Source organism: Nannospalax galili, unplaced genomic scaffold, assembly GCF_000622305.1.
Source record: "Nannospalax galili isolate Female #2095 unplaced genomic scaffold, S.galili_v1.0 scaffold43, whole genome shotgun sequence".
Lineage (NCBI taxonomy): Eukaryota > Metazoa > Chordata > Mammalia > Rodentia > Spalacidae > Nannospalax > Nannospalax galili.
The window spans coordinates 4,997,994-5,022,656 of NW_008353342.1; the positions used below are offsets into that span (position 1 = coordinate 4,997,994).

The window sequence follows — 24,663 nt, forward strand, 5'->3', positions numbered from 1 at the left end:
AAAAAAAAACCAAATTACTCTATTTGTCAGCTAGTTTGTCGTTTGTTACTTGTAAAGGAAGTCTTGACACTTACAGCATAGTACTGACAGCCTGCTTTCCTACGGAAAGCAAAGGGGCCATCGGGGTCATTCTCTTCCTCAGCTTCTGAAGAGCCAGATAAAACCTAAATGAGATAAGCAAGAGGTCAGACATGTGCCTTCCTATGTGCCTGTATTTCTACATTCAGGGGATGCTGTTACCTGGGAGTGCGGTTCTTCATCCGAGCTGGGGAAATCGTACTGGTTTAAATCTTTAGCATTAAAGACTGGCAGTGCAGCGGGACACGCCTGCTGAGCAGCAGCAGACGATGGTAAGACTTTGGGCTTCTTTTCATACTTGCGTTTCGGCCGAATAAGATCGGCTTTATCTTGCTGCAATAGAGACACAGATTGGTCACACTCTAGAAGCCAGGCTCTAAACACTCACAGATCTGGGGGGGAATCTAGAAGCTTATTGCTATAAGGAAGGCCATTTGTACTTGTAAGAGACATAAGTTTTACAATCCTAGTCCAGAGGAGGAGGCCTTGGTGAAGCATGGGCATGCCTTGTTCTAAACACTGCCTTATTTCAGTCGAGTAAAGGAGAAAGCAGAAGTTCTCCAACTTAACTCTAATTCATATTTATTACTGGTCTGCTAGTTTTTAAAAATTTCCTATGAAAATTCTAGGAGGAAAACAAAACAAAAAACAGTCCTTACTCTCAAGCAATTAAAAAAAAAAGAACAGGAAAAGTAATAATGAAAACAATTTTAGATACATGCAAAGAAAACTACAGATAACTGTTAATGAAGTGAGGAATAATGTTGTAAATGTAAAGTTGTGACGGCAAGTGTTTAGAAAAACAGGAGTTGCATGACGAGGCTGTCTGGATTGCAACTTGAGCAGTTCAGAGAATAAAGACAAACCCACTGAACAGAGCTAACACCAGGCTAAATCCAGAGAGAGTAACAGACCCGAAGAAACACGGACACCAGGTGAGAGCAAAGGCTGAGTACAGACCTGCTGAGCCAGGGAGACAGTAAAGCAGCAGCGACTGTGCGAGTCCTCAGCTATGCAAACACACTGAGTCTGCTAAGCTTACGGCACTAGAGTTTTGGGGGAAAGTTAATTACTAAACTACAACGTGTACTGCTTACAATTTCTACAGCTGTCTTGATAAAACAAACTCCAATTAAAAAGGTAGCTATGGCACTGCAAAACATTATTTAGCTTGGGATCCGACTCTTAAAAATGCTAAGTATTTCCCCCAGAGCCCTCCTACCCTTGGAAACTCTCAGTTCCCTCAATAAATCTGTTTGCTCTACTCAAAACAAAAAAAAACATAAACAAAAAAAAGCTCAAGGTAACAGGAATAGGATCATTAACAGCCGACTTAATTTGGAGGCATTTAAAGTAGACCAGATTTAAGAGTGAAGGCTCACATGTCTGGAACATACAGAATAAAACCAAAATTAGATAATTAAAAGATTTCAATCTTGAAATATGAAAACTAAAGGGAAACACTGAAGTGGTCTATGAGGCCACACAGAGTGCCAGGGGGGCCACAGAATTAAGATACTAAAAATTAAAATGAGGAAAAATCCCACTGAATTTTAAGAGCATATTTAGGACTAGTAAATTGTATGAGTTCTTCTCATAGAACAATCTCTGGTCGTGCACCAAGTGACAGGAAGACAGTCTAGGCTGCAGAAATCATGACCCTAGCTCTGGAAAGTTGTACATTCAAGTCTGAAAGTCTGTCACCAAATTAAAAAAAAAAACTGCAGAAACAGGGCATTAAATAATACAGGACAGGTAACGAAACTGACAGCACACGAATACACTCCCTAAACTGAACTAGATTGTGAGTCTAACTGATGCACATTGCATAAAAATATGTAAAATACGCTCCTCAGACCCACAATTCTCAAGAAGGGGTGCAACTGCTGACTTTTCTCTATTTTATTTTTCTTTCACCAATTTTGTTCTTTACAAACTGTATAATGTTTGGCTACTAATCTGTCAAAATATTTCCATTTTATACCACCACCTATGTCACAAATTATTCAAAAGATCCCTGAGTCATCTCCTTCTTGTGTCACAGTCACAAAAGACGAGATAAAGTTAGTACATCAGCAAAGTCTCATCCTCCTCTCTAAGCTGCCACATTTAATAGGAGTTAAATCAACATTTCACACCCCCTGACCAGGAAGTACTCCTTTTATCAAATACAGTGACGAAAACCTTCCCTTGTAAGGACATAACAGATATAAAAATAAAGTTTTAATTGCAAGTTTCTTTTTCTTTATGATGTGCATAATTATTCAAGTTTTACAGTATATTTCATGGTAGATTTGTCTAGTTTTCCTGTTTATCAGATGCTACTGTTCCAAAAACTTGAATCACCTTATTAACCTTGAACTCCTTCACGTCCACGACTTCCTGGTGTTTGAACTGATTGCTGTTGGTCACGGGGATGATGGGGATGGCGTAAGTAGGCTTCATTGGCTGTCTCTGTGCCATCACCTCAGACATGATCTCTCCGCTGTAGTCACCCAAATTATACCTGGAAGCATAAAAATCAAAGTGTAAGCTGCAAACAGAGCATGGTACGATACTTTCATAAATCCAACTAGGTAAATATCTATCACCTCACAGGTACCTAGTGTGCCTGTTGTGTGATAAGACCACATAAGGTTCTACTCTTTTGTTTTAAAGACATGAATCCCAGGCTGGCTTTGAACTTGCTATGCACTCAATGATGTTGACCTTGAACGCTGGATCCTCTTTTCTCTGCCTCTAGGCACGTACCAACACACGTGGTTTACCTGGTGCAGGAGATCAAGCCCAGGGTTTCATACATGCCCGGTAAGCATTCTACCCTCAAAATCTTAAGATCTATTTTTTGGGGATTTTTTTTGCTTTTTAAAAAATTTTGGGTGTAAGTGTGTTTTGTATGCATGTACATAAATGCACCCATGTTGTGCAATGCCTGCGGAGGTCAGAAGAGGGTGTCAGAAGCCCTGGAACTGGAGTTATGGATGATTGTTGGAGACATGTGGGTGCTGGGAATCAAACTTGGGTCTTTTGCAAGAACAGCCAATGCTCTTAACCTCTGAGCCATCTCTCTAGCCCCCAAGATCTACTTGTTTTTAAAGGAAATTTGAAGTATATAATATGTTGTTAAATAACTATACTGTACTAAACAAGCATTTTCTATTTCTAAAGTTTTTATCTTTTGATCAATGTACAAAAATGTTCAAATTTTGTCATTTATGCCTAAATAAAGCTGGTGAGAGTTTGAAAACCCCCCCTCTTTTTTTTGCTGGTAAAGCAGAGTCAGAGTTCATTCAAGAGGTATTTATTCTTTCATTTATTACTGTGTATGTGTAAGGGTGTGTGAAGGTGGCATGCAACAATGTTCATGTGGTGGTCAAAGAACTTTGTTGAATCAGTTCTCTCTTTCCATCACATGAGTTCCTCGGACTGAACTCAGATCATCTGGCTTGCTTCTGCCAGTACTGAGCCATCTCACTGGGCCCAAGAGATTAAATATTTATTTTTAGGTATCTGAATATTTTGCCTGCATGTATGTAAATGTATCAGGTGTATGCAATGCCTGTGGAGGCCAGAAGAAGGTGTTGGATCTCTTGGAACTAGAGTTATGGCAGTTAGCCTCCATGTAGATGCTGGGAACTGAACCTAGGGCCTCTGGAAAAGCAGCCACCGCTCCTAACTGCTGAGTCATCTATCCAGCCTCAACCCTAAGGGATTTTTAACATAGATGAAGCACAGACGTGCCTGAAAAGAGAGGTATTGAGGGAAAGAAGACACTCAAGTGTTGTATGAGCTTCACAGGAGAGAGTCACAGTTCACTGCCTTTACAATAGCCACAACTTAGGCTTTGGGAGGGTTTTGAACTTACTATCTTTAAAAAGTTGCTAAAGAATTTAGGTAAAATCATAGGTTAGTTCTTGAGTGTACCAGGGGAATGCAGGTGGCAAAGTCTAATCTCAGATCACAAGAGTTACAAGGTTATATATATATATGTAAGCTGTAAGTTAGGGTGCTTTTGTTGCAACAAACGTTTATAACATTGTGAGATTCTCAGAGAATTTGAGGTTTACATCTGGGAAAGGAGTAAGGCCAAATTTGAAGGTCATACACACTCAGGCTTCAAGCAGGTTCACTACTATTTTACCGTACTTATCTGAAAATACCTTTATTTGAAAAGAATATTGTTTCTACATAGGCAATCTCCATAGTAAATGTTAATTGTGCTGCAATTCTTGATTCTCAGCTGGTGAAAGGCTCCTTCTCCTTCCTACATCCCCTTAATTTTTCCCGTCTTTCTCTCTTGCCTCAATTTCCCCTTAATCTTAGAGTTGATGAAGGTCAAAGATCTGTTTTCTATAATCTCTTCAGGATTGGTCAGAGATGTAGAACCTACCTATCTAGGGATCAAAAGTCTCAACTTGTCTGATCTAATGAGAATGTTTGAGCTTGGAGATTGGAGGCTAATCAAAACATCTGTTTCTTTTTGAGGTAGGGTCTTACTGTATAGCTCAGGCTGGCCTGGAACATGATCCTCTTGGCTCAGTCTCTTCAGTACTGGGATTAAGGCTGTGTGCCACCACTGGCCTAAGAAATTTAAGTACTTATCCTTATGAGCTTTATTGTCGACATTACCAAGTGATTATTTGAATGTTATGATTTATGAGAATCTGTGTCTGGGAAGTGGCTCAGTGGCAAAGTTTGCCTAGAGTGTGCAACAAGGCCTTGGGTTTGATCTCTAGCACTGAAAATCCCCCACAAACCCACCAAACACTTTAAATAAACAACCAGTATTCAAAACACACACACAGTCAGTACTCTCGAATGAATAAAACAAAAACTTTACAAATCATAATATATTCTGTCTCTCACAGCTCTGCACAAAACTTAAATAAGAATAAATACCTGATATATTGTTAGTGAGCCCTAAAGACAGGAATGTATATATATTTATACATATATAAAATATACATATATATATAAAATATATACACACACATATATAAAATATATATACACACATACATATAACTAACACACACAAAATACAATATCACATCACATACACTTAGTCGCTCTTAAGGAAAATATTTCTATAATTACAGATAATAATTTAGGAAATAAATTAATTCAATACACAAAACACTATTGGCATTGCGGTTCCTGATACTGGAATCGCTGTACCTCTTCTCCATGATTTCCAGTGTCAAGTGCAACAGCTCCCTCTTGCTCTTCTCTCTTCTCTTGATCATCTCTAGGATGGTGACAGCTCGACTGAGATCTCGACGCAGCTTTAGCATCTTTTCATAAGAGGCTTCATCATTTTTGCGATTCTAAAATATAAAGTTGCTTGCTTACCATCAAGAAGCATTTCTACCTAACTGTGTAATGAGCAGGTACTGACACAGAAGGATGTGTGTGCATATGCAGGGCTAGATTTTATAGACACTGGAAGGGAACATGGATCACTATTCGTTATGTATCATTAATATCACCATTAAAAACTCTAAAGGTCAACTTATTTTAAATCAGTGTTTTCTAGTGTAATTAAAACATTAACTAATTAATTTGTATATGTACACACGTGTGCAGTGTCCACAGGTCAGAAGTGGGTTATCGGATTCCTTAGAGCTGGAGTTATAGGCATTTGCAACCCTACCTAATGTAGGTGCTGGCATCTCAACTTCAGTCCTCAGTAAGTACTCAACTTCTGAGCCATCCCTCCAGTTCTTTCTAGCACAATTTTAATGTCTTTTTTGAGACAGGGCCTTGAGATGTAGCTTAATATCCTGGCTGACCTGGAACTCACTATGAGGACCAACCTGGCCTCAAACTCATGGAGATTCACCTGTCTCTGCTGCTGGAGTACCAGGATTAAAGGCACCTCCACACCCATCAAGGAATGTTATATTAAAGCACAGATTAAATCACAAAATTAAGACATTAATAACTATTACTATAATAAATATTTTCAAATAAATTTAAAAATTCACTTACTTTTCGAGTTTGCATTTTTTCAGTTCGTCTTCTAAAAGCCACATAAGGATCATTTGTGCTAGAACCATCTCGCTTTTCTTGTTTCACTGATGGGATAAGGGATGGCCCCCGACAGTTTTTCCTCTTTTTAATCCAGTATTCATAGACTTCTCTAATTAACTCATCATCTTCTTTTAGCAGTAGTTTGGCTTCCTGCAGACTGACTGGCTAAATGTAAAAGCATTATGTCACTTTCATAAAATACATGTATAGGGCTCAAAAACATCACTTCTAAATTTGAATAACAATAATCAAGGCTACAGTAGCAGTAACAGTATGCCTCCCTTCCCCTAATTCTTTGAACAGGGTCTTACATTTCCCTGGCTGGCCTTGAACTTGCTATGTAGCTGAAGGTGACCTTGAACTTCTGATCCTCCTGCCACCACCCCACTGCTGGGATTACAGGTCTGCACTACCACACTCAGTTTATATGGTGTGGGGATCAAACCCAGAGTGCCATATTAAGCAGGTATTCTGCCAAATGAGCCACATCTCTAGTCCTCGTTGCTTAATCTTTACAACAATCCCATAATACCAAATTTCATGTCACCCAGCATGCTGTATTTCATGACTTGAGACTTTGTATTAGCCACTTTCTGCTTGTTCATCAAATAGTCAAATGCTAGTTTAATACTTTTTATTTCTACTTACAGCTGGGGAAACTAAGGAACAAAAAATTTAAACATTGCTCAAGAGTACATAGGCAAATAGCAGGCAGAGATGTGAACTCATGCTTTTAACTCTAATGTCTTCTGGTTTAGCCCACCTCAATACTATTTATTCCATATAATTAAGACATATATATGTTAATATACACATACAGTATACACAAATAAAGTTGTACCTGCTGACCACTGCCTTTTTCTAGACGGTCAATCATCTCCTCAAACTGCAATGGGCAGATGTCCATTTTCTTTTTCAGTTTATTCACAAATATTTCATCTTCAGAATCCAAATCGTAATCAGGCTGCTCAGCATCCAAACTAAAAGCTGACAGAAAAAAACCATAAGCAATCATTTACAGTGTGAACTCACCAACAAAGCCGTCTCACAGATGTCTGCATAAAAGCAAGGCCCAGATTTCCTAAGGAATAAAGATATTTAGATTTTATTCTGAGTCACAAATGCTCTAAGCTTACCACTGTGTCCTCTGCACTGAAGTCAAAAGAAAAATTATCTTCACTATGAATACAGATAAATGCTACAAATGACAATGGACAGGACCGTTAACACTCGATCTTTAAAGGAGATTTTTCTAGGTTATTTTGATCCTATTTTATAAACTATTTAGCTATTTTCCCAAAGAATTAGAGACCGGAAGTTAAAAGCCAACGAGTAACAGCTCCTGGTCCCACAGTCCCAGTCAAGAGAATCACCAGGCTGGCCTTGAACTCCTGATGGAGGTGAGCTTTACTACTTGCACAGGTGTTGAGAACTTCCACTCCACATAACTAAAGGTCATTCAATAGTTTACCAAAATTCAGGCAGAACGATATTAAGGAAAATCAATTACTTGATATCAAAACTCACCTATTTTTTCTTTCCTTTGGCTTATTTCTTCTAACTTTAGAGCCCACTGTTTAGAACACTGAAGCCTTTTTTAAAAAACAGTCTCTCTAGTGCCAGTATTTTATAACCAGTAGTGTATAAAATTTCATACCACGGGCTATATTTTGTGACTTCAGGCCTTTATATTAGCCATTTTCTGCTTGCTCACCAAATAGTAAACGCCAATTTCATCTTTTCAATATCCAATATTCCTCTGAAATCCTTGGACTCTCACTTGCCCAGTTAAGTAGTTCCTAAGCTGTTCTCCTAGGTCAGAAATTGAATCCTCAACAGAAGAATGGGTTTTGAAGAAATATACAACATTTTGCATAACTTCTAGATAGGCATTGCAAGCATACCTAAAATCCTATAGTGCATAGGTTAAAACACTCCTTCCCCATCATGCTCTTTCTTTATACCATTATTGGTACATATTTTATAATTTACTTGTTAATCATGTGTGTCCCCTATTAAAATGAGGCTGATGTGAGGCCTTACTTTGTAACCCTGAGTATTGAGATGTGAAAGTTTTTCTCTTACATGCTGTCTGTCTGCAGCGCTCACCTGAGACATTGTAATACGTAAATCTAAAGTGGGAAGAAAAGCCGCTGCCACCTCACCAATTAGTCTTTGTTACTGAAGTCTGTGATTTGAGAGGAAATTTAATTGACTGCCAGATATCGGTCATTCTTGCTTCAAGCTTGGCGTCACAATCAACTTGGAAGAATCCACTATTTGTACAATAAAATATATTATTTCACTGCCTTAATTTTCATTTTGATCTTATCTCTTTCACAACATTCTAAATGAAAATCTCTGGATGTTAGCATCTTTGCAGCAATTGGCCCTTCACTTATTTGTCACAACTTCATGTCACTGCTACCCAGACAACTGGAGATCCTGGAGTGGACGAAAACAGGCTGAAATACTGGATTCTTTTTGTTTTTAACTAAATTAACCCAGATCTGCATTTGTCCCCTGGCCATTTCAGCTAATTTAATTTGTACTAATCAAGTTTAAAATTCAGTCTCTGTCACATCAGTCACACTTCAAGTGCCAAATGCCTACAAGTGCCTAGTGACAAATGCATCTCCATCCCTGTAGAAAGTTCTAGTAAAGAAGGTAGACCTAGATAACCCATAAAGTCAAAGTGATAGGGATGAACTACCAATGCTTCACCTTAAGACTTTTAAAAAATGTATTTTTAGGATCTCATTTATACATGACACAGGAGTGTTCCACTGTAAAATCATAAGCACAAAGCTTAATAAGTCATAAAAATGAAAGCAGCCTGCCTAGTATCACCTTTACATCAAGATGTACTCAACACACAGCCAGTATATACTGTATTGTCAAAGTCCCATCCCACCCATCAAGCACGAGCAGCAGGACAGAAAGGGAGAGTCCCATCATGTACCCGGGAGCCCAGTGTCTTCCCGCTGAAGTATTAACAAGTACCTGACAGGATCCTCTTGACTTTTCCTTTACACAGTGCAAACACATGGAAAACACTGTGTATGTGTGTGAACGGGGGCTGAGACAGGGTCTCACTGTATATTTGAGGCTGGACTAGAACTTGTGATCCCCTCCCTTTACATCTCAAATGCTAAGATTACAAGTGTGTCTAATCATGCCTGGCTCTAATTAAATTCCATCAGCTATACAAGCATGATAGCTCATGTCTGTAATTCTGAGTTTGAGGCCTGGGCCACACAATTTTGTCTCAAAAAAATCCCTCAAAAGTTCCATCAACTAAATTGAAACCTAGCTAGCCAATTATTGTTAAATAGTTACCACAGTCTGGATGTTGACCCCTTTAAAGGGCAAACCCGGATATGCATAATTAAGAACTGAAAACCATGCTGGGGACATAGTTCAGTGCTACAGCATTTGCCTAACACATAAGGCCCTGGGTTTGATCTTTAGTACTATAAAAACCAAAACACACAGAAAAGCCTCCTCAGCACTGCATTGTTACATACAGAAAGAATTATTCTAAAAGTCTAAGTGCAACTATCACAGCAGTACATAAAGCAGATAGTTATTTTTAAAAGGAACTATAAAGTGGCATGGTCAGGGGTTCCCTTCTATGCAACGGGAGACGGTGTCCGAGACCAAAGACAGCAGCATCAAACCTGGGAACTCTGATGACCTAGATAGCCACTGTCACTACTGCAAAATTCTGAATGTCAGTGAAAACTTATAATATGGCAGGCTGGGCGTGGTGGCGCATGACTTGGAGGCAGAGGCAGGTGGATCTCTGTGAGTTCAAGGCCAGCCTGGTCTACACAGTGAGTTCCAGGACAGCAGGGGTTACAGGGAGACCCTGTCTCAAAAAGACCAAAACAAAACAAAACAATAACAAAAAACTTAGAATGTGGCCTTTATTATGGGTGGTGGGTACTTGACAACCCTGCCTTAGATCTCCAGGTCAAAGGCATCACTGGCTAGTAACATCATTAAGTTCTTCAACTTCTTCACAGTGAAAACCTAGGTTTTGGAGTCACTTCTAGAATGTACTTAGGTAGAATAAATGAGAATCCTAAATTCAAAAGCCCTATGAAACTCTTTGCACGTGAAGTGCTGTAGTTGGCGCTGTATAATCCATCAGTCAGAAAGCAGCAGAGTCCACATGGCAAGTGGTCATGGAGACAAAGAGAAACAATATATGCCTTGCACTGTCAGCATTCTCTGTTCTGAAAAGTAATGAAAAATTAAGTTCTATTTCATTTTAAAGTATCTGTTAGGGAGGAAAATCAACCTATTTATTTTGTGTGTGTATGTGGACATGTGCCCACGCATTTGCCATGGCATGCATGTGGAGGTCACAGGGCAACTTGTACAAGTTTTCTTCTTGTACTATGTGGGCCCTGGGGATCAAACTCAGGTCACAGGGCTTGGCAGCAAGTGCATGAGTCACTATCTTTTATTATTATTATTATTAATTTATTTATTTTTGAGACAGGGTTTTACTTTATAAGGTACTATACAGCCTAGGTCGACAATCTTCCTGCCTTAGTTTCCCAAGTTCTAGGATTACAGACATGAGCCATCACATCCAGCAAAAACAAACAAAATTCCCTCTTTCCTTTGAAAGCCCAAACTTAACTCTGAAATGAAAACAGGAGGAGGGCTGCTGAGCATGCTTATCACATTAGTAAAATTCTGAATTTTGCTGCTTGTCTTATCACGTGTGGGCGATGGCAGCTGTGCAAGCTACCGCTGCACAGTGCATGCTTCATTTTCCACCTTCTACGTCAGTAGAGAGTAAAGTACAGTTAATGGTTCCTACCCAGACAATAACCTCATGTGCAGTCCACATTCCAGTTGTGTTCACCCAATAGTTTACAACATGGCCCCCATCCTCTATAGGCTCAGCTACCATTTTAGCTGATATTTCTTACTCTCCTTTAAAGCAGAATAATTCCACAGGCTTTGTTAGGATTCTGATAAGAAGACTGACTCAGGAGTTAAAGGCACAGGTTGCTCCGGCAGAAGACCTGGGTTCAGTTCCCAGGCCCTACATGGTTTGCTGAAAGTGCCTTTCCCCACCCCACTTAGCCATCTCTCTGGTTCCATCAGATGATCTGAACAGTCAAGCTGTTGCCCATCACTCCACTATATAGTTTCTTCCTTGTGTAACAAACAACTTGGGCAGGAGAAGAGTTTAAAATGATGTAATTATATTACTCCTCACCAAACTTTCTTCTTGAATTGAATATACATTAATGATCCTTGTGTGATTCAAATCTTAATGATAGTAACTGTAACTGCAAAATGGTTTTTCCTTCCACCCTGTCCACCAGGCTTTTGGCATCTACTATAAGCATGAGATGTTCTCCCCTATGTATTTATTTATCTATTACCATCATGAGTTTATAGACCCCTCCTTTTTCAATACAGTTTATTATTTCTTGCTGCATTTACTTTATTGCCCAAAATATCCCAGAATGAGTCACTGGGAACTTCTATGTCATTGTAATAGGTTTTCATCATATTTTTAAGCATTTACTATCTGTTATAACAAGATGTTCCAGGGTCATCTTGTATCTCTTCTACCTGAGCCTGGGAGCAGCCACTTTTCCAATGACAATGCTATGTGTACTTACTGCTATAGAAAACCAAAGGAAAAAGGGAGAGAAAAGATTTCTAAATATTCTGGGCAGAACAGTTTTGATCCAGAAGGGAGTATCTTCAACCTACAATCCTGGTGCCTTATAGATTATCAATCAGAAACAACAGAAAGATCCTTTGGATCAAAAGATCTTGAGCAATACTAAGTTCAGAAGCACCTTCAGTCTAGAGCTCGAGAAGGTACTGGTTTTAATACATGTTTCTTCCTACAGAACTGACTAGGATTAGAGAGAACCACAACTCTGTTCCTAGCCAAGTGAAGACCATGGCAGTAGGAGGTATTTCTTCCCAAGCTGATGGCGGATGAAACATTACTAACATTCAATGATTAGGTACAGAAAATGTTATCATGAGACTATCGTACTGAAGTCTAAAATCCACAACAGTAACAGGCACTAATGTTCTCGGGGGAGGGAGAGGAACAAATTCCCAAACACATTTGATTATGGCCTTTTCGGGGAATATTAATTTTCAATCTAAAAATTCTAAAGAAAGCTTGGCGTCGTGGCACACGCCTTTAATTCCAGCACTTGGGAGGCAGAGACAGGTGGATCTCAGCAAGTTCAAGGTCAGCCTGGTCTACATAGTGAGTTCCAGGACAGCTGGGGCTACAGGGAGACCCTGTCTGAAAAAGACCAAAAAAGAAAAAAGAAAAAAAAAAAAAATCTAAAGAAATAGCCAACTTTGTAGCAGTTGGTTCTCTCTTCCACAGAGACTGAACTCGGGCTGTCAAGCTTGCATTGCAAGCACTTTTATCCATAAGCCACCTTGAACAGTCCTCATTTAGGAGGAAACTAAAATGAACCAGTGCCTCCCATTTACATTTACATAAATATGTAAAACCATCAAAAGGGCCCCTAAGAATTCAAGGCAACACACTCTTCATAAACAACTTCACAGATCACTTACCACTCAAGATTCCATTTTCCATTCAAAAAAACTTTATATTATACAATTACTTTTTATTCATTTAATATAGTATGTGAAAAACTATTATTAATTCTTTAAGGATCAACACCAATGTTATACAATTTCTTCCAGAAAATACAAGAACAGGGACACTCCCCAACATGTTTTTTTACGATGCCAATACTACTGATACCCAAAAAATCTTATAGCAAAAATATCACCCAACAATGTATTGAAAGAAGTAACATAGTACAGCCAACTGAGACTTACTCCAAGTGTTGAAGGTAGGTTCAGTATCTGAAAAATCAACTAGTATAATCTACTATATTAACAGGCTGATGAAGAAAAAAACAAAGAAAGAAAGAAAGAAAAGAAAAAAGCCACAGGAAATAAATCACCACAGAAAAAGCATTTGACAAAACTCAATATCCATTTATGGTGCAAAATCTCAGAATACAGGACTACAGTAAATTTCTTAAGAAAAAAACGCCCAAAACCTACAGCTAACATACTTGGTGATCAAAGACTGAATTTTTTCCCTGTAAGATCAGGAGTAAGGGTCCATGAGATGGCTCTGCAGGTAAAGGTGCTTACCAGCAAGACTGATGATCGCCCAAAGACTTACAATGTGAAAGTAAAGAGCTCCTGCCAAGTTGTCCTCTGATCTCCACATGTGTGCTGTGGCCTGTGTGTGCCACACCCATCCCCAAATAAATAAATAAATACAAATTTCTAAAAAGATTTAGGCACATAGCCAAGATGTCAGCTCTCTAGCTACTCTTTGTAATATGATACTTCTAAGTTCTAGCCACAACCATAAGACAAGTGAAAGAAATTAAAGCCAGGCAACATCAAATAAGCAGTAAGGAAATTCTCTAAGGCCACAGGACATAAGATCAATACACAATTCAATGGCATTTCCATATACTGCTGACAAGTGGAAATCAAGGTTAAAATGCAGTATCAGTTTCAATTCTTCAAAGAAAATGAAACATCAGGTACAAATCTAGCAAAACAGGAACAACGTGTAAAAGAAAAAAAAACTTTAAACATTCAGAGTCAGATTGTGTTCATTAAGTACATGTCAATTCTGTTGAAGCTGGTTTAAAGATTTAAGGTAGTTCCTATTAAAATCTTGGCAAAGTTCTCTGTGGCTATAAACAAACTTCTATGGAAAAGAATTGACTCAAAATATTCATATAATCTTGAAAAAAACAAACCAGAAACTAAGGAAACATTCTCCTAGATGTTAAGGGTTCTATTTAGATGTGATAATCAGAGACAGTGGTATTGTTGGGAAAAAAACAAACGTCAATGGAACAGGGTTGAGAATCCAAAAATACACCCACCAGGGCAAGTTGGTATGGTACATGCCTGTAATCTCAGCATGCATGAAGCTGAGGCAGGATTTGAAGTTCGAGGCTAGCCTGAGCTACAAAGTAAGACTGTCATAAACAAACCAATATCCATACAGTATGCTCAATTAATTTCTGACCAAGGAGCAGAAAGCAAGTCAATGAAAAAAGAGAGCTTTCCATAATCGGTGCCAGAAAAAAAGACTTCTGACCTAAACTTCGTGCTTATATAAAAATTAATAAAATGGATCACAGATTTAAATATAAAACCGTAAAGTTTACAGATCAGAACATAAGGAAACAATCTTTGAGGCTTAGCACAAAGGGCTCTTAGACTCAGGTGTGGTGACTCATGTCTGTAATTCCAATGCTGAGTGGAAGAGCTAGCAGGATAAATTCAAAGGCAGCCTGGGTTACAGTGAATTGCAGGCCACCCAAGGCTAAACAAACAAACAAACATCAAAAACCACAAACAGGGGGTTGGGGATTTAGCTCAGTGGTAGAGCGCCTGCCTAACAAGCGCAAGGCCCTGGGTTCGGTCCTCAGCTCTGAAAAAAAAAAAAAAACAAAAAAACCACAAACAGATGAACAGCTCCATAAGAGGATCAATAAACTGGATCTCATTCAAGTTAAAAATTCTCACGTGAAAAGATGCATTACAAAATGGGAGAAAATACTACCATCATGTACTTGATACATTTCATATTTATAATTAAAAAATTTTTATTTTATGTGTATGTGTATATTGCCTCCATGTAGGTAAGCACACCTGTGTTATGCAACACCTGAGGAGATCAGAAGAAGGTGCTGGATCTCCTGGAACTGAAGTTATGGATGATTGTTAGCTGCCATGTGGGTGCTGGGAATCAAACCCAGGTCCTCTGCAAGAGCAGCCAGTGCTCTTGACTGCTGAGTCACTTCTCTAGTTCCTAGAATGTTTTCATAACCCCTCACAAGCCAATGGTAAAACAAATAATCTGAGAAAACTGGCAAAAGATATGTGATCATTTACTGAAAATGGCTTATACAGAGGGCAAGTGAATCCATAAAATGATGCCCTATATTAGCCATTTAAGGAAATGCAAACTAAAAGGAAGATACTACTATATTATTCATAGAACAGCTACAATGAAACTGTAATGATCACAAATGCCTGAGAGTGTATGGAAAAACTAAACCACACATATGAAGCTGTTAAGAAAGTGAAACGACTCATCACTTTGTCCAAATGAGAAATGGATGACCCGGCCACTAGTCATGAAGCCAGAGAGAAAAATCTTAGCTCAGAAAAAAATTTGTACATAAATGTTTATAGTGGATCTATTTGTAACAGTCCAAATCCGGAAGCTATTCAAATGTCCCCCACAGATGGAATGCTGTTCGGTAGCAAGAACGAACTATTGACTTTCAATGCAGCAGCAGGAAGAACTCCAAGGATATTATATTGAATTAAAAAAACCAGACTGAAAGGGATAAATGCCTCATGACTCCACTCGTGTAACATTTCTGAGCCAACTAAATTATCAACATGGGGAGCAGCTTAGTGGCTGTCAGGAGTTATGATGGGAGAATGGCAAGGCATGGCTATACAGGAGTAATAAGAAGGAATCCTGTGCAGATACTACAGTTGACTATCTGCATTGTGGTGGTAGTTATACAAGGCTGCACATATGAAAAAAAATCCACAGAAAACATACATATATATACATATGCATGGGTAACATTTGATAAGACCAACCCTCCCCAAAAACAAAGAGAAAAAGAAACCTCACATTCACATTCAGACAGTGTGACATGCCCTGTGCAGGGGAAAAGAAGCTGGGTTTAGTCAGCAAATGTTAGCAAGAATCAGATCCACACTGAGGTGATTCCACACAACAAGTGTTCAGGTCCTTACATCTATGGAATTTGTTTAAAATGTCTATGTCGTTCTCTCTTTTGGTGCTGGGGATTGAACCAGGATCTTTCTACCATTAAGCAACAACACCCCCAAGTGCCTAAATAACCCACAATTAGATGGTCAGAATTTAGTTAATTATTTATTTTAAATATTGCTTTGAAATGGGTCTTGCTAGGCTGATCAGGTGAGTTCCTGAGCTCAAGCAGAATTCCTGTGCAGCTTCCCAGTAGCTGGGACTAGAGGCATTGTGGGTCTGTCTTAAATGTAATTAAACTTGAGTGTGCAGGTTAACACATGTCAATGACTTGGTTCACTTCAAAGAAACCCACAGTAAACTGGGGAAATAATTATTCTACAGGACATCAATGAAGTTGGATGCAAATTAGAGATGAAAAAACATCTCAAGTTTGGGCTGGAGAGATGGCTCAGTGGTTAAGAGCACTTACTGCTCTTGCAGAGGGTTCAGCTCCCAGTACCCAGACCAGGAAGCTCACAACTGAAGCTAATTCCAGTTCTTGGGGATCTGATGCCCTTACTGGCCTCCAAGGGAATCTGCGTGCATATACGTGGTGCATATAAACTCACATAGACACCCACACCCACACAAATAAGTAAATAAAAAAAACTTAAAAAACAAAACGCAAGTTAAAAAAGCATCAGAATGCCTGTATGACAACGAGCGAAGACATAAACGAGGCCCTTTGGCCTCCATATTTGACCAAGAGGACTAAAATGTAAAACAGGTTTATACTGGAAGTATAGAGAGGTCCTTAGAAGGTCCTCCTGAAAATAAAGGGCAACAAGGTAATAACAAACTGTAGGAAATTCACCTAAATTGTCAACTACTTGAGGCAGGGCAAATGAAGTTTCACTAACAGTGCAAAACCTATTATTGAAGCTGACAAGCTCTCAGTTCATCACCACCAAATATGGCAGCTACCCAAGGGTCATTTCTAAAGAACATTTGTAGTTCCCAAGTGAAACAAACTTCCAATTAGAAGACTAACATTTAAAAAAATTTTAAATTTACTTTTATTTTTTCTGAGTATGAATGCTTGACCTACACGTATAAAAGTACACCATGGACATGTAATGACCTTGGAGGCCAGAAAAAGGCACTGGATTCCCTGAACTGGAGTTATGGATGGTTGTTGGCTGCCATGTGGATGTTGGGAACTAAACCTGGGTCCTCTGAAAGAGCAGCCAGTGCTCTTAACCTCTGAGCCATCTCTCCAGCTCCAGAACACTAACATTTTAAAAACTAGTATCTTGCTCTACTAGCCATAACACAGATCAGGGCTTGACAACTCTGGCTTGTCATGTTATTAGCAATAAAGTTTTATTGCAACATAGCCATATTCACTCATCTATGTATTCTCTACAGCTGCTTCTGCACTACAAAACATCAGAAATGAATACTTGTGACAGACAATAACTCACAAACTTAAAAACTTCCCCAGGAAAAGCTTATTGACTCCTAACTTACATGGAGCTCTCTGAGACCAGCAACTTTCTGAAGAGGATGAAACTGCTTCTATTCTGAAGCACATTCTTTATTCTTTTTGTCTAAAACAGTCCAAGATGAAATTTAAGGAATGCTATCCTTTTTCCCATAAAATTTATAAAACAGAATAATTGTGGGACTCTTAGTAGAGGGGATTTTTTTTTAAATTTTATGTGTATGCGTGTATTGCCTGCACATAGTTAAGTGCACCTGTGTTGTGCAATGCCCATGGAGGACAGAAGAGGCTGTTGGATCTCCTGGAACTGGAGTTACGGACAGTTGTTAGCTGCCATGTGGGTGCTGGGATTCGAACCTGGGTCTTCTGTATGAACAGCCAGTGTTGTTAACCTCTGAGCCATCTCTCCACCCCTACTATTTTATTTCGAGATAGTGTTTCATGCAGCTCAGGCTGGCCACAAACTCACAATGCAGCTGAGGCTGACCTTGATCTCCTGATCTTCTTGCTTGCACCTCCCAAGTCCTGGGGTTACAGCTATGCTCCACAGTGACCAGTTTATGCAATACAGAGTTTTGTGCATACTAGGCAAGCACCCCATCAACTGAGCTACATGTCCAGTATCCCCGTCCCCTGCCCCACAACATCATTTTAAAAGTGGAAAATAGGGTCTAACAACTACTAAGCCAATGCTGGTCAATAAAACAGGTTATCTTGTCACATAAGAAAATGCAGTCATTAGAAGAATACTTACGCTGTATGTGAATGAGCTGCTTTGGCATCTTAAATTCCCCAGGGTATACAGATTCATAGTAAGCAATGTTACTTTCTGCCTCTGGAACTGGTATAACCATATTATCCCTCTTCTCGCCATATACCTGCTGTGCAGAAATAGCCCGCTGAAGATGATGTTCCTAAGAAGAAGAAAAACATGTAAGTTTGTGCTTTAAAAACTAGTACTCAGAATGTATATGCAGTTCATTTGCTTTTAAAATGGAGGAATTTTGGTACATCTTGAAAGCATGCTAGTAGTATAGCTAATGCAAAAACATTTTAAGTAATATTTCCTCCAACTGTAGAAACTTTCCTCAAAATGTAATATGCTGAAACTGAGAATTTGAATCAAAGTGTAAACGCTTAGTTTACAGATGAGATTTGAAGAATTAAAAGCATGTGAATTTATTATACATGAAGAAAGACTGTAAGTAAAAAAAACTTTATGATTAAAATTTCCTATTCATACAGGCTTTCATGCAAATCAACAAGGATGATTTCAAAGAAAGGCAGGAATTGTTTTCTTCTACAAAAGGAATACAAACTCTTTTGTCTCAAGTAGCAACTTTTCTTAGAAATTCTGAAAGTCCCTTCTGGGCAGTAATTCAGTAGGAATGGGTTGGAAGCACATGCCTGAGACCCAGGCTGCCCGGATTGTACCGACTCCAAATTCCAACACTTAAAAGTTCCTGGCAAGACACTTCTTAAATTTGCGTTTTCCAGTAAGAAAAAAAAGAAAATCCCCCAAACCAAAAAACTTCACAGAACCAGTTAGAAATGTAAGATAAGTGTTAAATATTTGCAATACCAGGTATGCAAAGTAAGTTTTGGTTTGGTTTTCATTCAGAAAGCTCTTACCATTTTGAATTTTTTTGTTTTTGTTTTGAAACATGGTTTCCCTGAAGCCCCAGCTGGCCTGGAACTCTCTGTAGACCAGGCTGGCCTTGAAGAGATCCACTTGCCTTCTGAGTGCTGGGATTAAAGGTGTGTGCCACCACTCCAGCTACACACAAAAATTTTTAAGAAGTGACTTTGTAGGATGATGTCTGCTACCTGATCTAAATGAGAGCTGGTTGTAGATAACTACAGAATACTCAAATGCCCGAGACTATGGACAGAAAATGAGCACTTCGCAGGTAGTATCCCATTTGCCCACAGTTGTCAAGGTCTTAATGTTTCTTTTTAATTAGTTCTTAGAAGCTCTAATTTATTAGTTCTAATATGATGCCACCTGTTTAATGCCAGGTACGCAATCATATTTCCTCTTTAATCATTAAAAATGTATCTTCAGGGGCTGGAGAGATGGCTCAGCGGTTAAGAGCACTGACTGCTCTTACAGAGGACCCAGGTTCGAATCCCAGCACCCACATAGCAGCTACAAAACCATCCTTAACTCCAATTCCAGGGAAATCTGAAGCCCTCTTCTGACCTCCATGGCATTGCATGACACGGGTGCACTCACATACATGCAGGCAATACACTCATACACATAAAATAAAAATAAATAAAAAAATATTTTTTAAAAAATGTATCTTCAGGGAGGGGCTGGAGGGACAGGTCAGCAGTTAATGTGTGCTGCGCTTTCAGAGGACCCAAATCAGGCGGCTCATAACTGTCTGTAACTCCAGCTCCAGGGGAACCTGACACCCTTTTCTGGACTCTGCAGGTACCTGCATGCATGTGCATGCACACACAAATAAAAAGAAAATAAACCTTTTCAAAGATGTATCTTAAGTCAGGTATGGTGGCTCATGCACACCTGTAATCTCAGTTGAGGCCAGTCTACATTACAAAGTGAGCTCCAGGTTAGCCTGGGCTACATTAAGATCCTGTCTAATAAAATCCTCCCTGCTCAACTCTCTCCCACACAGCATTTAGTGGGCTGCAAACAAAGTAGCCTTATGTTTACAAGGTGACTGTCTCCTCAGTTCTCATCCAATTTCTTCTAGTATTTTTCCAGATGAACCACGAAAAAAATATTTTTAGGTGTGAAATGGAACATGTAAGGGGATTGATATTTTAGAATGCTATATTTATTTAGTGTGTTTGTGTCTATTTGGCATGGCATTTGTGTGCAGGCCAGAGAACTTGCAGGAACAATTTGTGGGAGTCTGTGCTTTCCTTTACCATGGGGATCCCAGGGACTGAAACTCAGGACATCAAGGCCTGGCAGCCTACACCTTTACATATTGAGCATCTCACTGGCTCAGGTATTTCATTTTTATAGGCAACACAGAATGGCAGTTAACAGCATGGATTTTGTAAACAAGAGTGCCTGGAACTGAGGACAAATTTATTCTTTCCCAGCAAGTTTTATTATCTGCAAATGTATATTACATTTCTAGCATTTAGGGCTGTGAAGACAGAAGCCTGTGAAGAAGTTATCACCCAGTCTAGTACAGTGGGGCCTTTCTTCATGAGGAAAGCTGAACAGCTCTCTATGTGCTTAGTTACTGTTATTATAATCTTTTTTTTTTCCCAACACAGGGTCTCACTATGTAGTCCCAACTGGCCTGGAACTCGCTATATATATACAGACCAGGCTGGCCTTGAACTCACAAAGATCTGCCTGCCTCTGCCTCCCAAATTCTGGGATTAAAGGCATATGCCATACCACACTTGGCCCTAGAAAAAACTGAGAAAAAAATTTATCAATATTACAATGTATACTTGCTACTTAAAAATTTTTATCTGTGACTTTTTCTTATACAAAATATTTCATATAATCTCCTCTTATGCTTAACAGTCCAGAAAATGATCTTCCCTTTATATATGGTATTTAGGGGTAAAGTGTCACAGTGCATGCAACATACTTTTTAAAAAATATTATTTTAAATTATGTGCATGTGAGTGCAAGCGCCTTCAGAGGCCAGAGACATTGGATCCACTGGAGTTACAGGCCTGTAAGCCACTCAGTGTGGGTGCTGGGAATCCAAACTCAGTTCTCTATGGAGTAGCAGGGTATGCTCTTATCCACTGAGTTATCTCTCCAGCCCTGAAACACACTTTCCAATGGTTTAATCAAAACAACAGAATTTACAGAACAATCTTCCATGAAATATGAACAACAGTAGAATCAGGTTTGAAAAATACATCCACACTCAGGTACCTTCTTCAACTTTCCCTAACATCTGAAAACTCTTATGAGAAGATGAATAGGGTACAGGTGGCTTAATACACACATACCACAGAAAATATAGTTAAGAACTTCTAAGTCCTAAGAAAACCCACCTGCTCTCCAACTGTGATAACTATCACCTTAATATTCATATCCAGACATACAGGGCGATGAGACAGAGAAGAGCAAAATGTGGCAAGTTGGGTGGGGAGTGATAAGTGTATTCACATAGGACGTTCTGTGCCAGCTCATGCAGTTTTAGAATGTAACTGGCTGAAGGCATTTAAAAGAGCACCCGTGGGGCTAGAGAAATGGTTCAGTGTAAGAGCACAGGCTGCTCTTACAGAGGACCCAGGTTTGGTTCCCAGCACACACATGACAGGTAACCACAGCCCGTTAACTCCACTTCCAGGGGATCCAACGCCCTCTTCTGGCCTCTGTGGGCATTGTGTACACATGACGCACTCGTATGTGTTCAGGCAAAACATACATATAAAAATCACCCTTGACACCCTTGTACAGAAAAGGGACCATATTCCATAAAACTGCTACACAGTCTGTAAAAAGTTAATAGTATTTAACAACATGGATAACTTAATAAGTAAAAATGACTAACCTGAAAATTGTATATTGAATGTACTTTTGTTTTGTTTTTCGTCTTTTTGAGACAGGGTCTCCCTGTAGCCCCAGCTGGCCTGGAACTATGTAGACCAGAATGACCTTGAACTCACAGAGATCCACCTGATTCTACCTCCCAGGTGCTGGGATTAAAGGCATGCACTACCATACCCAGCCTGTATTCTAATTTTTAAATAAAGACAATTGAGTCTACCTATATTGTGGAAAGTTCTAAAAGCATACACACCACAACCTTCCCTATGGCCTTTCATCTCCTTTCTTGCTTTGTTTTCTCAGTCTATTTTAACTTTTAAGATTTATTATTATTACTGCATGTGTGTAGTATATGTTTGTATGAGTGAGAGTGTGCCACACATGCATTGTGGAAGCCAGAGGACAGCTTTTGAGAGTCAGTTCTCTCTTTCCCTCACTATGTAGGTTTCAGGGAGCTTAGCCATCAGGCTTGACAGCAAGCACTCTTGCCCACTGAGGTCAGGCTACTCTACAGAGTAAGTTCCAGGCAGCTAAGGATACATAGTATGACCTAATCTCAAGTAAGCAAGCAAACCCCAGAAACCAAAACACCATTACACAAGTGTATGAAAATGGAATCAGATGAACAGAATTTAGGATTAAATCACTTATGTGTTTGTGTATGTGGTATATGACAAAGATGTGTGGAGCACTTGGGTGTCTGTGGAGGCCAGAGGACCTCAGGTGCTATCACTCTCTGCCTTGTTCCCTTGAAAAAGGGTCTCTTCTCGCACTGAACGGGAGCCAGGCTGGCAGCCAACAAGCTTCAACAATCCTCATCTCCATCCTCTACAGTACTGGGGCTCTAGGTGATTACATGGCAAGCCTGGCTTTTTACATAGATGCTGGAATCTGACCTCAGGTCTCCATGCTTGAGCAGCAACTGCTCTTACCCATTCAAGCCATCTTTCCAGCCCCCTATAATTAAAGAATTTTTAGCATTTTATTATTTTATGTGTATGCATATATTGCCTGCATTTATGTAAGTGCACCCATGCCATGCAATGCCCATGGAGGCCAGAAGAGGGCATCTGATCCCCTGGAACTGAAGTTGCAGATGGTTGTTAGCCACCATATGGGTGCTAACAGGTAAGCCAGTGTTCTTAACTGCTGAGCCATCTCTCCAGCCCCCTAAAATTAAATAATTTTTAAAAGTCTGTTATACTCCAAATTGATATAATCATCAGTAAAAAGCGAATCTGAAAAGACTGAAGAATGATTTTGAGAAAGCTCAGGACTGACTTTCACATATCTGTGAAGCCTGCCCCAGAGCCCTGGGCTCCAGAAGCATTTACTTGTCACTTGAGCCTGCCCTGCAGTGCCCATCCTGAGACCCAAAGACATCCCTTATGTTCCTTATTCCACTGACTCCAAGTCCAGCACATCACCCTGAGATGTATTTTTACTACTTACACACTATACGTTCTTCTTACATCTATCTTTCCCTTTCTTCTCTCTGGCAAGACATCCCCTTTCTTTTCCTTACCCCATGCAAAACACAGCCTTTTCAGATGGCTTTTAGAGTCTGCTACATGCTTGGGGAGTTATGGTGAATGGTCTGTTCTAAACATAGCATATATCACTATTTTTGAGAAGTCAGAAAATACTTTCTTTTTTTAAACTAAGAGTTTCACTAGCTCCCAGGAGATAAAACCTGAGAGAGTAGGCTTTGTAAACGAATTTTTCTCAGGCAGTGTCTCTGGATCACCACTCCTCCCCCATTCAGTATGGGAAATTTCCACTTGTTCTTCAGTCAAGCTTAAAATAATCTTTTCCCTGCCTCTCTTACACAAGACTGCCCCTCATCTGTGCTCCTACAGAAACATGTGTTATACATAGGACAGCAGCTGCAAGTATGTATTTACATACTAATCTCTAAAATGCAAGTTCTTTAGGGTTAGAGATAGCTAATTTACCTTTTTATTGTTCCCTTCAAAAGATACATTCTCTTACAATATTTGGAGATTATAAATCTTTTAAGCTTGAGGGCTAAACATGAATACTTTTTTAGATCTTGAGATTCTAGTTTGATATTTTGATTTATGGTAATATCTTATAAAATAACACCACAGAAAAAGAAAAATCAAATGCAAAACTATGAAAGACATTTCTACTTGCTCTATAATAAATTCCAATAAATTTTACCAAACTACAAAGACCTATTCAGTGTTTCTAATGTAGATTCCTAAACAGATTATTCATTAAATTTCTATTTAAGCAAGTAATGACTTTCTAAGTGCCATAAAACAATCAAGACCACATTTAGACTATTCTAACTGAATTAGAAACAGGTTTTTTATAACTAGTAATAACACCAAATTCTTTCTGGGTAAATAAATGATGACCCATTTTATTAAAAACCCACCCATGAGGCTTAGATCCCTGTTCTGTTTCACATACCAGGTTACACTCCACTGCTGGCTGAATTATTTCGGTCTTCGTTTTCAAATGATGCACATTTACCCTATGCAGGAAAGGAACGCTGCTTTGTCAATTGCCTACTAGCCAGATTTTCTATGTCCACACACCTAACTTGTCTTCAAACTGGATCCTTCCTCCCACCTTTGTCTTCTTTATAAATAGAGTAACTGGGACAACATTAAAGTCAGATCATATAATTTCTCTACTCCAAGTTTTACAATTATTTCCCAATTTTGTTTACAGGGCTGGCTGTGGCTTGCACTCTCCTTTCCTGCAGTCTCAGGG

The 24,663-nt window shown here is 39.2% G+C and overlaps 1 protein-coding gene across 5 annotated transcripts in view; it reads right to left on the minus strand.

The window, feature by feature from the left end:
• Positions 1 to 24,663, minus strand: part of Epc1 (enhancer of polycomb homolog 1) — a 93,946-nt gene that overhangs the window by 14,853 nt on the left and 54,430 nt on the right. For 4 of the 5 annotated variants that reach the window (XM_008850547.2, XM_017802586.2, XM_008850546.2 and 1 more), the window contains exons 2-8: positions 18,169 to 18,328; positions 6,953 to 7,098; positions 6,070 to 6,276; positions 5,257 to 5,405; positions 2,425 to 2,584; positions 241 to 411; positions 75 to 164 (exon numbers count right to left, since the gene is read on the minus strand). In XM_008850547.2, coding sequence (XP_008848769.1) covers positions 75 to 164; positions 241 to 411; positions 2,425 to 2,584; positions 5,257 to 5,405; positions 6,070 to 6,276; positions 6,953 to 7,098; positions 18,169 to 18,328 — 1,083 coding nt within the window. Of the gene's footprint in view, positions 1 to 74; positions 165 to 240; positions 412 to 2,424; positions 2,585 to 5,256; positions 5,406 to 6,069; positions 6,277 to 6,952; positions 7,099 to 18,168; positions 18,329 to 24,357; positions 24,378 to 24,663 lie in introns of those variants that run through there. The other variant, XM_029554769.1, reaches the window with a different exon arrangement.